Source organism: Musca domestica, unplaced genomic scaffold, assembly GCF_030504385.1.
Source record: "Musca domestica strain aabys unplaced genomic scaffold, Musca_domestica.polishedcontigs.V.1.1 32, whole genome shotgun sequence".
In the NCBI taxonomy this organism is placed as follows: domain Eukaryota; kingdom Metazoa; phylum Arthropoda; class Insecta; order Diptera; family Muscidae; genus Musca; species Musca domestica.
This window is the reverse complement of record NW_026712311.1, coordinates 10,942,824-10,959,698: the sequence shown is the minus strand read 5'-3', so window position 1 is coordinate 10,959,698 and position 16,875 is coordinate 10,942,824. Positions and strand designations below refer to the sequence as shown.

The window sequence follows — 16,875 nt, the reverse complement described above, 5'->3', positions numbered from 1 at the left end:
TAAAGAGTAAATTTGTATTAATGAAAATAAAATATGTTGCATAGCAGAGACAGAGTGAGAGAAAGAGAGAGTCATGCGCATAATTGCAGTCATTTAATAAATCTTTTTGCATATCAAGGAACAATTGACAAATGAAACACAAAACTACCATATGTTTCTGCCCAAGTGGAGTTGCGGAGTTGCAGTGGTATAGACAATTAATGATGCAACAGTAAAAATAGTAAAACCAATCACGTTGAACCTCACTGGGCTGAAGAAGTCAGAAAAGACACACAAATGAAAATGCCTCCAGGGAGACATTGGGAAATTGCCAAATTAGCATTGAAATGACGAAAATTGTATATACATAGGTAGGTACGTGTATATATACTAAATAATACACGGAATTTTTAAGATTATGTCTGTCTTGATTGAGTTTAAAGGTTTTGGTTCTACAGTGCATCACTTTTGGACCCGAAATGCTATAGCGACCATTTGATTTGTCTACAACTTTAAACATTTGTTCGTAACACAATGCGACACATATTATCGCTCAAATAAAGAACTTATCTTCCGAACCAAAACACGAAGTAAACTATGATGTTCTTTCAAGTTGAAAGGCTATATCTATATATCACCGGATAATGTAAATATCGTCAATTTTCTTATCTCTTAAATAATTGAAAGCTGCGTTGAGGGCTTTGAAGTGGACCTAGTCACTGTTACTCTGACAATACACGCCATTGTGAGTCCGCATTACTTATTCTTGGTAGTGGATATTCTGTTATTGATCAATAACTAACTTTATTGACTGTCTGCGAATCTTGTATAGGTATGTTTTATGTAAAGAAACGAAGCTCTGCTATTTATTATAAACTGTGTCATACTAGGTGTACAGTGCTGTGCATGTAATGAAACGCTGCTTCATACACAATCATGCAATAAAACGATGTGATCTGATAATAGAGTCATTCAAATGCAAACAGGACAAATAATAAAATAAGATTTTCCAAGTTACTCTTCTATCTTTGCTTCATTTTATTTATTTATTTAAAATATTGTTGAACAAATTACAACCCTTTTCCGCCCTTTTGTCTGTCCCAGCCAGTTGGTTTGTAAATTGCCTAGCTTTAATGACTGTAGCATGGTTAGCGGCACGTGCCGTAAAAAACTTGAATTTGTTCTCTGAAACAACAAAAGGACCTGTGGCCACTCTTGTACCGCGTTAACAACTCTCAATACATTGGGCTTTTCGCCTTCAAATGAATTGCCTGGATCTGGTAATGTAATCAAGTAATAACCCGCAACAACATTGACACGATTTGGCCAAACATTTTTTGGCCATCGTAAAAGTTAAGTTTTTATTAGACTTATTCAAGGGAAATCTGTTAAATAACACCCTTTACATTGTTTTCGGTAATTTGTTTATGGTTGGTACTTACTTGTATTGTTTCTTGAGCTGAGTACTTCCTGTTGTAATCCACAAAATGTAAGTTCGGCATTTTGTCTGTTCTGCAAAAAAAAAGAGAATAAAAATTACAATTTCGTCGTTGAAATGGTATAATAATACAGGTAACACTAAGTGTTCTTGTACAACACTTAAAGTTTTTGTACGTAATACTAACGTTAGAATTATATGTCGAAAAATGTAAAAAAACAATAGATTTTCAATAAATAATTTGAATTCCTAAAATTCAGATTTTTGGAATATGGATTATGTATTGTTGCCATCTACGGATACAAGGCTAGTAGCAATTCAATGAATCCCAAGGAAGTCGTGAAAAAGGCAACATCTCTTTCAAACTGAAATCAAAACACAGGTAAACATGTACATAAGGTATGCTATATTTTGCAGTTTTAGGAAACACCAAAAATACGACAAGAATACCCAATGCGATGTTGCTGTTTCTATACCGTGAAAAGAGTTTACGAACCATCTTCGATGTCGTTTTGTTAAGTGTAAAAACGCTTTTCTCTATTATTAGGAAAACATTTCGGGACATTGCATTGCATCGTTTTAGTTACCAGACAGAGTGGACTGACATATCTCATATTAACATTAGATTCATTGTTGGTAGAAATATCTAGATTCCCGATGTTTGGGGAAAATCGCGGACCTTCATTGCATGTATAAATATAATAATTATTCATTGTTATTATTTGTGGGAAGGTATGAGAAAGAGTGGACTGATATATCCCATCTACATACCACATCTTGTGTTGGTAGAACCATTAGGTTGTACCAAGTTAGAAAATAATCGGATATTCTTTCGCCATTAAAGGGCGTCCATATCTTGTGTTGATTAAGACATTAAGGTGGGCAAAATTATAAGACAATCTGACTCTAATTTCCCATTTTATACCAGTTATGATTATTAAAAATTTTGATCCTTCGTGGGGGAAGTACTTGATGGAGAGGGCCGATATTGTCCACTCTCACATCTGATCTAGAACTGATGATTCTTTGTCATTGTATGAGATACATTGTTTTCTGTAATGGACATGCCAGAAGGAATGAAGATGGAACTCCATCTAAATGTTATAATAATATTGTGTTGTACCAAGTTTCAACTAAATTAGATATTCTATTCGAGAGCTATCATGAGCACGTACCAACGCCGCCATATCGACTCTAAATGTTCTGAAACTGATTTTGCCCAAAGAGACCTAGGGTCTAAAACCGTCATTGTATTTGTTCATACAGCTATGTTAAAGCAAATAGCATACGATAAAAACATTTATTTTAACTTAACATTTCTTGTCAATTAAATGTAACATGTAAATATGAACTAAATAAGTTTTGTTGACAAATGACTCGATGTGGAAGCTTTATAATATTAATTAAAACGCTTTCATTTCAACTTTGTGTACTGATACTTTGTCGACCACAACTGTAGATTCTGCTAACACTAAATCGGTTTGCCGCATTCAATTTAAAAAAAAAATGCTTCCGCATGGCAGAACAAACAATTTAAATATCGATTTGAAGATAACAGCATATGGGTTCCTTTTCCAGTAAATCCTCCCTTTCGCTTGCCAGGACCAATCTGGTACCATTTAAGTTGCATAAAAGGAATTTTATTCGCAGTGTTTAGGAATTCATTAAAGCCATTTAGACGTGATACCAAAGGAACGAAGAATAGACTTGTCAGGTCACGTCGCAAATGTTGTTATGTATTTATCACAATATATGTACTAGTATGGTATTCCACGTCGTTGAGTCACTGCTGAGTTGCCCAGGCAAAGTGTTTCTGGCCTGATGAGTTATTCCCTTTAGTCATCTAGGTGGGCAGTATGTTTGTCGCCAGTTGCCCCAGCTTCAGTGACTACGTGTCCAATAATCCATGGTGCGGATGAGTCGTTTTTTTTCTCTTTCATTCCGATACGCACCAGTGGCCGGAATACTAACTACAAGGAGAAGCCGGTTTTGTTCATCGATTCATTAAACTTAATCCTTATGGCCTTTAGTTGCGTGTCAACACTATGTACACTTTGTCTTCCTGCTTTCAATTCGGTTTGTTTTTCAATGTGTCCATGCAGAACATTTTGTTTGTAAGAAACCGTTCTTTGTTGTCATGGCTAATTTGGAATATTGTTCTAATGAAGACTTAACTTTTATTTATCTCCAGCGTCAAGTTTCATCTGCAAAGACGTCAAACAAAATGATGTATATGTGCAAAGCAAATTATGACCCTAAATTCTTTGACTACTAAAATCGATCTGATTTTATTGAAATAGAAATATTTTTTAGTGGAAAATACAGTTCCACGAAAGGTATCTTTTGATTTCTGCATTAGTTGCGTAGGAAATAGGGATAATTTCAATTGGGAATTGGATATTGGGTATTGTGTATGACTTCCACTGGCTTGGTGTGGTTAGTGACATTGGCTCAAGCATTTGTTATTGGGACTTATAACTACTCTCTCTACATTTGTTTTATTAAAATTTAATTATTTCTGCCATAAATATAACAAGTTTAACTGCCACTTAATGAGTTAGTCTGAATATTTGTGTCCTGAACTCAGTTTCCATTCAGCAACCACCTCAGCGTGTCTGTAGACATTTTCGAACGGCTTCAACGCACAAGTATGGGTTTGCAAACTTTTACTTTCTTCATTGCCAGTTGAGGGGAAATTTTGGTGAACAAAACCATTATGTGGCTGTGCAGTGCTGGGGGTAAGACAGCGAAGAGTCTAAGGTTGCCTCTGGCTGTCGTCTTGTTTTGATTACTAAATATGTATAGAGACATTTTCCATCGCCAATGCTCCGTTACATTTTCGCTGCCACAAAATTCTCCTCGTTTCCTCTTTGTTCCGCATGTTGTCTGAACAACTGTCGTCGATGAACAAAATCCTGCTGTTGTTGTTGCTACGTATTTGCCGTCATCTAAACTTTTATTTTCCTTCCGCAGCTATTGCTTCTTCTCCTTGCTAGCCATGCTGTCGTTTCTTATTCTTTCTGCAGGAACGGCAACGCACTCCTACTTAAAATTTGGAGCAAGTATTTCTTTACGATGCCTGTTCTACTCCGCCCTTTTCGTTATTCGTTTAAAACTCTTGACTCAAATCCATTCACGTTTCTAATATTGTGTCACTTTATGTTTGTTTATATCATTTTGTTTGTGTTTCAGTCCCATTCTGATATGCTTCTGCTGTGTAAAATAGATGCGAATTTCACTCTATTCCACAGAAGAAGCGGCTTGCGACGAGGAGAGGGTGTTTTGCGATACTGAAAAAGAAAAATGAAATCAGCATCCGTAGTACGTTAAGCTGCAGGTACGTGCCTGGACTAAATTTATTACCCAGGCGACCCTGAGAGTTCATAGTCGGAAAGGTATACATGAATAGTATTTACAGTAACCTCCTTAGCAGATTTACAGGAATATTACCTTATCCTTGTTACCATTTGTAATTTCGAATGCTTTTTTAAGTAGGATATTTTCCATACAATTTGTCACCATGTTAAATAGGCTTCTCAATTAGGTTTTAGGGACGAATGTTTCGGTGTAATGAGAGGTTTGAAAGACGTGTCGAAGTGTTTTTAACCGATTGCGCAACATAATGCCATCGACAATTAACAAGAATACTCAATAGATGTTTCAAAGAAAGAACACTGATTATTCGGTTTATGTTACTGTGAAGCACGAATTGTGTCGTAGAACGGATATAAAATAAATGAAACACCAATGTCCAGTCTCCCCAAGGCAATAGAAAATGAAAACGAACCTGATGTCAAGTAATTTGACCTTCTAGAAACTCATATGCCATACGATATTCTACTAAATTGAAGGTGTATAGCACGGGTAAATAAAAAGAACAAAAAAAGAACAAAAACATTTCTCAGAATAAATAAAATAAAGAAAATAGAGGTGAAAAACGTCTACTAAAAATTTTAATTTTGAAGCAGATTGTAATTTTGTAAATTTTCTTCGACTTTTTGTTGTAAGTGCCTGAGTTTGACATTCGAATTCAAGTAACCCCATTTGTATGAAAAATGTTTCCGTTAGAGTTGCCGACTTAACAGGTGCTGAAGACCAAAAATTTTTTTGACAGTGTGTAATTATACAAGTGAAATAAAAGTGTACGATAAGTTTTCCAGTAAAAAATATTCAGTAATTTGTACTGACAGCAAAATTAGTTATTAGATGGTGCAATACAATGTTGAATGTTCATTACCTAAAAAATAATTCAATATAAAAATGATTGTGGGTTTACTTCTATTTCGAGACGATCTAGCAATTTAGATCATTAATTGCTCGGCTGATTTTAATGTATAAACATTTTTACATCCGTCACAAAACAGTGACTTTCAATCAGCTGATTATACTAAAGTATAATGCTCACAGAGAAAATGTTGCCAGTAAGAATTTGCAACTCTCAGTAATTCAACTGATCCTTTTGCCCGCTTTCACTCATTGGATTTTTGTTGTAATTTGTAGAAATTATTACAAATTATGGGATCATCGTAGGGATCTGTTGGATCTATCGGTAGGCCTTAACGACTACTTCATTTTCATCGCAAACCACGAATTCGCTAATTTACGAAGAAAAACACAATTGAAAAATTGTCATTATCGACAATTGTCTCATGGAAATTGTACCAATCTCATCCAAAATAAAATAACCTTGTCAATTATATCTACTCGTCCACCTATGAAATATTGTATGTAAAATTGCTACGAATAATGGAAATTGAGAAATAGAAAATATTTTCCCGTGTTCGAAAACGATTCGACTCACGCACTCCAACTCCGCAGTCCCAGCAATAACAACTGCATCTATTGTCCATTTATCTTATACCAGCAACAGTGAGATTTATTTATGGATTGTCTACAACTCATTGACATTTGACAGAAATCAGCTGCCTCACGATAGTAAATCGAAAAATTAAGAAGATCCGTGGAGACATGGTAACATTGACCTGCTTCAGACACGTGTCTTTGGGATGCAACCACCACCATCCATTAACATCTCAACCGGGCAGGATTTCATTGTACAACACAGGATTCTATGTGTTTTGGATTTTGCACCCCTTCAGATTATTTCCAATATTCCCCTTACACCATTATCTTCAGTATTTCTTTGTGTCATGCATAGGTGGGCACGTGTGTGAAGTGAAGGTGTTTGCGTGGTTGTTTGTGGCTATGCTTGACGTGCGTGTATATCTACCAAAGACTCGTGTTTTGGTCCAGTTATCAGTATGTGCCTAAGTGCACTTGACGATGGATGGAGGAATTTTAAATATGCATGAGCAATTTTAGTGGGGTCCCCAATGCCCCTTCCTATTACTTTAAAGACGTATTAGTTTTTTCGAAAAATGAGAAATTAATTAAAAAAATACAAATAATCAAAAGGTGTGATTTTTTGTAATAAACCTCTCTTTGAGCCTTCCAAAAAACATCGATAATTATTATTTTGGCTTTTTACGTGTTGCTGGTGCTGCCAAGATAAATAAAAACACTATGGGGTGACCGAAATCATCCCCGCAATAGAGGCCAATGTACTAAATCGTACTGACAGGAAATGGAAAGAGTAAAAACAAATGAACCATTTTTCAATTGACAACGAGAGATGCTAGACTCTGGTTCACGACGAATTTACTGCCAGATGAAGCGTTAATTTAGTTAACAGTGACGTACAATTAGTGAAGATTCGCAGATTTGGCTGTACGAATGTTATGGTGAGAGTGCTTGCTAAAATGCGTACAGTGTTTGAAAAACTTAGGAAAACACTGAAAATGACGGAATGGTAGGGCGTACTACAAGTTCGGTGCGAAAGAACGCAACGACACTTTTATTTGCTGATAATATAATTTTCCCAAATGTCGCACACAAAAATAAGACATTTCGAAATGTCTCGAGAATTGTATGCACTACGAAGTTAGTGTTTGTGTTTCTCGGTTCTTGTTCCAAGGTGGTTGTTGTGTGGGTGACACTTCTCCAACGAATACCAGCCGACAATAAGGGGGTGCTTGGCTGATGTTTGGGAATCACTCCTTTATTTGTAAAGTGCAAATTGCAAAACGATACAGACTTGACGCCAATGTCATAAAGTCTGTTCCCCTCGGCAATAAACGAACAGGGGTTGATTGAGGGCCAAAAACTATGGACGAACAAAATATTGGCAAATGGTTTGCTGTCAATTCCCCATACATGTTCCTGAAAATTTATTTGATGGTCAACGAACGAAAAATAAATAAAAATAACACTATCGCCGTTAAAGAACAAAATAATCCTTAGTAAGCTAGCTGGAGTAAATCGACCAGTCGAATTATAATCGAAACAACAACATTGGAGAGGGAATATTTTGGGACGGCAGCTGAAGTGGTGCAAAGTTTACTAATTAATCTCAAACATATTTGGACTTTGCGAGGAAGAAATTCATTTTCTTCTGATGAAAAATTCTCTGCACAATACGTCTTTGTCTAAACAGTGTAAATATTTCGTACATAGCTCCATCTAATTGACTGGCCCTAGCTTGAACTGAAATTAGTGCCCCTTCTTTTATTGTTATGACCCCTGTGCGGGGGATAGCGGGGTTGCCGGTTTGTGTGCGTCAGAAATATTGTTCCTTTATAACCTACCCTTTCCATAGCAGCCACATACGTTGTCCACAGTTTTGCTGTGGTCATGTACACAAATAGCATTTGTATTAGCCGCTATAATGAGCGTGTCGTTCTAACGCACGGTAGAGCTCGAGTTTTCTTTGCGGCCTAAATGACTTTATTGCTTTTACACTCAACATGTTAATGTTGTAGGAAATCACAGTGGACTTGTAATAACGACAATAAACCGTAAAAGTTCCTCTTTCGCATAGTACACCGCAAAATGGATTGTTTTGGGGTCATAAAACTGTCATCGTTCATTCGTGCATTGTCCGCGATGTATGCAAATTAGGCGTCTTATCTCTAATGGATAATGAAATTGTTTTGTAATGGAATTATCGTACCCATTCTTATTATAGCTATCATAGAATAATAAAAATAATATGACATTTAACAACTTTTAATTTCAAATCATCACGTTGTTGTTCAATGCTTATTTTGAGTAAATTATTTGAAAAAATATCTGTTTTTTTTTTTTGAATGAACACCTGTTTCACACCATAGTTAGTTAGTTAGCTTATTATTATATTTTTTTCTGTAGTTTCGTTCTTCGAATCGGCCACGTCGATTAAACTATGTTCATCTGTCTTGCTGCCAGTGCTTTGAGATTAAGAAAAAGATCCCAATACCTACAATAGATCATTGAATGTAGCACAGACGTATTTCTATACCCCTTTAAATATAGCCCTCATATAATTCCATCCCAATCGAAAGGGCTGCAATTTAGAATGTTGGTTTCTTATTGGATGAAGACCTAAGCTTAAATTACATGCGATAAAAAACTACAACAAATAAAAAATGTATGAACATTTGTAACAAAATTATTCGAATTTTTGATACTGTATTTTATGCGACTTTTCTCGATTATATCCTTTTCTAATAACAGACCATTCGATTGCGAATTATCACAATCAATGCAGTCTCCATTTAGTCACAAGCTTAACTAAAAGCTTTTTACGTTTTTATGAAAATTCAAAAAAAAAAAATTCCATATCAAAAAAAGCTTCCGATTTCCCAACATCCTGACGTTTCTGGGGGCTTTCTTTAAAATTTTCTTTCGTTAAATCATTCTCACTGCAATTACAAACAACCGAAAGAAAATGTAAGTCTAGTCCCCAGAGCCGTTTTCAACTGATAAGTTACTGCACATTTTGAATCCATTTTTATATGGAGATTAGTATGTCCAATAAACGGATTAAACGAAAGCGAAACGATTGAAATTGCGGTTTTAGATTACTGAAATGACAATAAACGTGTAAGTGTGTGTGAGCAAAAATAACGTCAATAACCTTCTTGATGGCATGTGAAAATCTATGCGAATGTTAGGCAATCTCCTACGTTCGTATTGAAATTATTTCAGGACTATTTATAATGTTGATTCGCGATTCTACACTCGAGTGATTTAACATTCCCAATCCCGAAATGAGCGGACTTCAGTCATTGAGAAAACTTACACGTTCAAGTGTCGTTTTACGTCTAGCAAGTCATTAGAGAAATTCAAAGCGATTTTTCCGTTCGACATCTAGAGAATGGCTTTTATTTTGGCAGAATTCTTAAAAGTCAGCTTTTTTATATGTTCTACGCTGTTTGTCCTGAAAAAAGTAATTTATGATGTGTGCACATTTTCGATTATGGTTGGCCCCTGTATATGACTTAAAAGGTATTATCTATTTTTTAAGAAGTGTTATATCAAATTTTAAGACGGCTTTATTACAAACATTACACAGACCGAGCCCATCAAACATAATTGTCAATTTACAACAATTACAGTAATCCGCTTATCCTCCAACCACCCACAAACATTGAAAGCATTTGACAGGAATAGCATTCGTATTGACACACTTTGAGTGTTTTTTATACATTCTGAGCCTTAGACGTGAACAAATATAACAACAATGTTTATTAAGAATCCGACATTTATCTGTAAACCGCCATATAGCTCGTTTAGGCATCAAAGGCATGGAAACAAATTCGAACTTTCTTCATCCTTTCAATTGCTCTAGACCGAATAGATGCAAAAGAACAGCAGGAAAACTTTAAAATGGGATTTAATCTTTGATCACAATGTTTGTATCTTTAGTTCTGTAGCTGGCATTCAGCGATGGTCGTGTACAGGGTGTCAATTGAATGTTTTCAAAGTCGTTTCTTTCTTAATTCATTATTGAATCTGTTTGCGTACTTTTTCAGAAAAACTTACTCAGTTAGTTCTTTCGAGAGAGACGTAACAGTATAATTTATAATCAATTGCATATGTTTCCACATAAAGTTGTAGAAACCACCTGTTAATTAAGGTTCGGAATGGAACACATTTTACAAATTCAGACATACTGGGAAGACCTTTTTATTTCCTACTCTGAAAAAATAATTTGAATTCGATTGCTTATTGCATAAGAAATGTGGAAATTATCAGATAGGGAATGGTGAAGGCTGGACAGAAAGTGATGTAATTCGACTATTGCCGGATGGTCGAAAAAGAACATTCATTTTTACCATTTCATAAGACAACTTTTTTGTTTTTAAATAATTTACATGACAAACTGTGTATGTGTGTATGTATGTATGTCTTTTTACAAAGGGATGTCTATCCGGAGAGAGCGAGTAGTTGATACTGCCAAGAAACCGAAGTTTTTAGCCAACAAAAAAGGTAATGAAACTTTCTCCAAGTTTAATAACAAAAATTAAAACACATTTCATCTAGAAGCCACCCTCCGTCTTCCCTTCACCGTCGTTTGCCGCCAATAACATTAGATGGAGGGGGCGGGGGTTTGTTGCTAACCGCTAAGGATGGTTTCATTTTCCTCACTCTTGTCGACGTGGCTTGCTTTATTCGATTATCATTAAGATAATTTGCTAATACAAGAGCCTCTTGAATATGACACCAGTGTTTGGAGCCCATCCTTCTGACGGTCTCGTTCACGTAATGGCCTTGTTTTGTTGTTACAGTGCAGAATGGCTAAAGTTTTGTGGAATTTTTGAATTCAAACATTAACCACGGTATGTTTCCAAATTAAAGTCCTTGTGTTGGTCATTATTATTAACGTCATGATGCTGAACATCTTTTTAGAACGACCTTCTAAATGTGGTCTAACATATTTCATGGAATGGTTTTAGTAAAGTTTTTTTATTTCGATACCATTTTTTCTTTTAAGTCTCGAAATAATAAAATGCATAAACATCTACACATATTTCTATCGTCCATATCGTTGTCACTCTATTGGGAAAATGCAATTTGAATGTGACTCATACATTTCAAAATTCTAAAACCCAATGCCACTATTGTAGTATTTATAAAGGACTTTAGTTGGCAATTGTTTATGCCATGAGTCATCGTCCGCACAGAGTAAATATTGATATCTTTGAAGATATACCAAAAATGTGAAAACTTTCAAATGATTCATTCCGATGGTGCTGTTGGCAAATGCGTCAATTTCTCGAAAGGAACAGTTTATTGTTTACCTTGAAAATTGGATAAACGCATTCCTCTTCACACAAAACACAATTTTCTCCCCTTCGGAAATGGTGGCCGACTGCCTGTTCATTCGCAAGAGAACATTATGTAATATGAGGATATAAAAAAATGTTTATGGCCTGTCATATGTCGAATGCCGAAACGGCTGGGGCCACATAAGATGTCGTTGCTTGATGCTGGTGAGAAATGAAATAGAAATGGTTGGGAGCACATACACCTACACGAATACACCTTCATATTCGCACGTGTTCCTTGACGAAGGTAACATTAAAAAATAACGGCTGAAAATTCAATTTGCTTTCTATGTTGCGTATTTTATATTTTATCCCTACATAAATCCTTAAAATGCGAATCGAGTGGTTTTCGCACACCTGGCTTTACGAATATGTGTTTGCCATATGAAGTGCCATTTCAGACAAACGTCCTGAGAGATTTTCCTGAATGTAATTCAAAAATGTTTGAAATCTCAATGCATTAAGTACAGCAAAAAGGGATAGATATATCATATAGTGGGTTTATAGTTTACCGGATTTAGAACATTAGACCTAATGTGGACATACCTTTACCTTAACCCTTAACGGGTTATACATACACAGTAAATGGTATGTAAACAATAATTAAATTGCTACAAGTTTTATAAAGCACTCTTACCGATCGATAAATTGTAGAGGTGATATCTGGTAATCCGTTTCATTCATGGACAGCAAATCGCATGCTTGACGATGAGCTTGATCCTGCTGTCGATGAAAGCGAGACTAGTAATCCTTAATAATGTGTGTATCATGTCGTAGCCACAAACTCACTGTTGAATGCAACTCAAACAAGCAGCATGGACACCGCAAATACGTGCAAGTAGCTAGGCCATGGAACACAACCAACCTATAAATCACTTGAGGCTATTCCATTGACCGTATGCTCGGGTGGACGTTTAAAATGGCGGATATTGCACTTTGGTAATAAATTTATTGTATTTTACCTTTCCGAATAGGGGGAGACAAGTCGCACATCGACAAACAAACAAAAACAACAATGATAATTTTGTAATACGAGCTATTAAAAAGCCATTAATTTAAAGAGGCAGTTAACAACATTTTACTCCACCACAAACCGTCGCACATACACACACTGACACACATTCACAATCAGATACCATGACCGCGTTAGACAGACACTTTTTACACGGCCTGGTGGATCCCTTTCGGATAGCATTCATAAAACAAAGGGCTGCACGAAGCCAGAACGGACTGGTGTCCGTGCGACAACAGGCTCATATTCACAATCTGCTTCCTTTTCCTGAGCATTTCTTTTACACATTTAAACATTTATCGTAAACCGTGTTGGCGATTTTTGTAATTGAACGCATTCCTTTGCTTTCGATTAAATGTTGTAATTTGGTGTTACATCTCCGTCGACACTGCCAACTTTTCGAAATTTATTGCTTCATTATTTCCTTCTCGAAAACGTTTCACAAAGACGGCACAGATACAAATACCGGACGATTAGTATTGTTGTTGTGTTTTTTTTTTTCTGTTGTTTGTATTTAAGTTGATATCCTTCGTTCGTTCCTACACGTGGCGAATTGTAAAAGTTCCGCCGACCGATTTTCCGAACGAACAACCTGTTCTCTCAGTTCACAAAACGGAACTAAAGCAATGACCGACCGGTTTTCTATATCAGGATTCTCTTTGTGCCGATACTTGTTCCTCTGGAAGCATGTCCTGTTTCGTTTCCGCCTGTCTCTATCGCTGTACCGAAGAGAAATTGTATAACTGTTAAGCACACATCTTCTCTTATTTCGAACCCTTATTGGCAAACGGAACAAAAAGGAATGAAAAATACATACATACGAGTATATTCGGAAACATTCTGGTAGTGAGGGCATGTGCTGGGCGACCATCATTTATTTGCATTTCGTTACAGGAACAAGTATGAACTTTGCCAAAAAATTGGTTCATCACAACGGGAATATTACAAGGGAAGGAAGCAAAATATTAAAAATAGGATATTATTTTGTTACAATTTCATTGACAATAAAATTATCCCCAGCGGTCTTGCAAAGTGGCAAAACCCTTTGCGTGAGATTTGAACTGCCTATGAACAAATGAATTGGTGAGTGATGAGAGTGAAAAAATTAATAAAAGTTCACATGTTTTGTGACTGATGTGAATATGTTTTAAATTTTAAGTTTTTTTTTATTTTGCAACAACCGAATAACGACAATATCCCAAATAAAATTCCGACATTGTTCTACTATATACTTATTGTAATAAACTTTTCAGATAATGAACATCAATTTTTCAATAATGTAAAAGCGCAAAGTTTTCATTTTTCGATAAAGCTTTTGTTTTTTGCTGAATTTTACTGAAAATTGTTCGATAATTTTTGGAGTTCGTAACAATATCGAGTTTTTTGAATTGGAAAGCTATCGTACACCCCCATAACTCTAAGAATTTAAAACCCATCAGTTTGAATTGAATGTTGAGGAATTATTTCAAATTTCGGCGAGGTTCAAACTTGTGAGCATCTCACAGCAAATGTTTCTTAACTTTTCCGCGTATGGACCAAAACGACAACATGATTTGGTATCTTAGCGCACGATCTGCATTATGAAGTCCTCCAAACATATATGTGTATATATGTGTACATAACGGTGGTGTTTTTGTTTTGACGTGTGTTTGCATTTTTACCTTCTGAACATAAAACTTTATGCGAAAAATATGCAAAAATATGTTTGTTGTTGTTCTTTGTTCTTGGGCTCCTTTTTATGATTCCCTTTTGTTGTGTCTTTTGTTTACATCCCTTTTGCTAAATATTCAATGCACGTTTGACTAGCAATATTCATGAGCGCCGATGGATCTAGATACATTGATAGAGATTATATATGTGGGTATGTGTGCTTGGCATATTGCTCCCCTTAGAAAGATTTTAGGTTGCTTTTTCGACCAAGAGGAGCTTGCAAAACCCACATTAACTCAAAGCAAGGTATGGAAAATAATCGTTTTTAATTAAAATAGGAAACACATTATTTTTATATAACGAGATAAAAATCAGTTAATTCCTACAAGAATTCGCCAGCTTGGAAATTGTTTGAGCAAAAATATATTTCCTTGTGAAGACATTAACAGAGTTGAGATGAAGTTGGTTGGAAAAAGAAGATAAATACGCCAGACATGCCAGCCCAATCCTAGATTTTGTCTATTGTCGGACCAATACAATATTTCCTCTAGAAGCATTTATTCGAATTGGTCGAAGTAAGTTCATCATAATATATTGGGCAATATCGAGCCAAGTCTTCTCGCACCTCCCCCCCCACAAAAGTTCAACTTGTCATTGGTCAACGATATTATTTAACTATGTTCGGAAATAAATTACTTTAACCTATTTTATAGATAATTTGATGTCAGTAACCAGTAGTGGGTTACCAAATATCGGTAAATTAATCAATTATTAAATTTATTAAAAATACAATAATAAATAAATTAAAGTTGACAACACTATTGATGTGGGTAGGACGTGGTGACTACTTTGTCTCGATCATTACCGAAGTGATAAGCATTTTCATTTTACCGATTTTTGATAGAGAATATAAATTGATCGATATGTCTATAATCATTTCTAGTACTCAAACATATAATTGTATGTCTAACGATGCCAAAAAGTTGTTCCATTCCAGTAAGCTTTCGGGTAAAAATGTTTAGCCAAACCCACCCCATCTCTGTTATGACACTGACAAGTGACAGTGTGTGATAAGTTATAGTTGCGTGTTTCGCCCTTTTTACGTAGCAAAGAAATGTAAGCAAAAATCCTCTTCCAAAAAGTGTCAACATGCAATTTAACTCAGGTTCGGAAATAAAATTCCAATTTAAATAATGTTCGTGAGAACTTACCAATCTAGATTGAGTTTTTTCCAACCCCCTCACCACCCAATACTGAATAATGTCCGTTATCATTGCGGTTTGTGACACATGATAACTGAATTTTCCAATTACCTTGCGTTGACAGGTTCACCATAAGATTTTCGAAACACGAGTATAACATTTTAGGCAAAAGCTAGTGTCATATTTCTCAAAAAATGAAAATGTTGAGAAAAAGGAAGTTAAGCAGTGCACCCAGCTCGAACAACATCAAGGGAAGGGGAATATCATATTAGGATAGCATTAACACTTGAAATCTGATGACATGTAATGTACAATTTTAGCTTGGCCCGCATTCTAGGTTTTCTTTTTAGTTGTGAGTTTTTTAACCCTCCACCATAGTATGGAGGGTATATTAATTTTGTCATTCCATTTGTAACACCTCGAAATATACGTTTTAGAACCCACAAAGTATATATGTTGTTGATCAGCAAAAAAGTCTATGTCGATTTAGCGATTTCCGTCCGTCTGTGAAGTAGATTGAAAAAAAATTTACTCAAATGCATATTATGTCTGCAGGACTTTTGGTATTGAAAATGGGTCATGTAGGTCCACGTTTTGGTATGGCCCCCATAAAACGGTACCTCCCGATATTCGGTACTTTGTTGGTTTAAGCGACATTATTCACCGGAATTGTTTCAAATTTGGTATTTTATGTTCGTAATGAATGCTACAGCCTATGACAGCCCATTCTTCTAAATGGTGGAGGGCATTCTAAGTTCAGCCTGACCGAACTTACTTCTTTTTACTTGTTTACTGTTAAACTTATATACCCCTTTCCGGCCCTCCTTTTTACATTAAAATACATTTTTATAGTTATTCAAGATATGAACCGAATATATGTATAGGCATTGCTAACAATATAAATTCATTCACAATAAATTTAACCATTTGTCATAGCCAAATTCATTGTGATTGGTCACTAGTCGCCGTTAATTCGGATAAAATTTTATGTATGTTGCAAACGTTTTCTGTCAAAGAAATATCTGTTTACCATCAAAGACCACTAAAATATAAACGATTCAACTTCAAATCGAATCGGGTTTAATCGCATTAATGTTAAAAAATATATATTTTTTAAATTGTATGGGGCATAAATAAAACAAAACTGTCCATCCTCTCTTTAATTCGTCCTATCTACATTTCAGTATTGGGAAAACCCCCAATATTCCCCCCCCCCATGTTTTATGGTTCTCCTTAATTGTAGACCAATTGTAGTTCAATAACTGGGGCGTGCGACATCCCCCAAAGGAATCCATTCCAAAAGATGGATTTACATTGAATTATTTTTGCGAGGATGTCCATTGCCCATTCTAAAATCAGAAACGCAGCAAGAATATATCAAATAATTACAAATGGTGGAGGCTATAACCAGTAAAACAATTCTAAGCTCATTCATTTTAAAGTGAT

General features: G+C 35.5%; 1 protein-coding gene and 1 long non-coding RNA gene across 4 annotated transcripts in view; one reads left to right on the top strand and one right to left on the bottom strand.

Moving 5' to 3' along the window:
• LOC101887273 (protein sickie) overlaps nt 1–1,486 on the bottom strand; it is a 157,644-nt gene extending 156,158 nt beyond the window's left edge. Inside the window, exon 1 of the mRNA XM_005179373.4 lies at nt 1,422–1,486. Within this exon, the coding sequence (XP_005179430.2) occupies nt 1,422–1,481 (60 nt within the window). The 5' untranslated portion in view covers nt 1,482–1,486. The remainder of the gene's footprint in view (nt 1–1,421) is intronic.
• The window catches only part of LOC105261554 (uncharacterized), a 167,670-nt gene that overhangs the window by 150,218 nt on the left and 577 nt on the right, over nt 1–16,875 (top strand). The gene's annotated exons all lie outside the window — the stretch shown is intronic.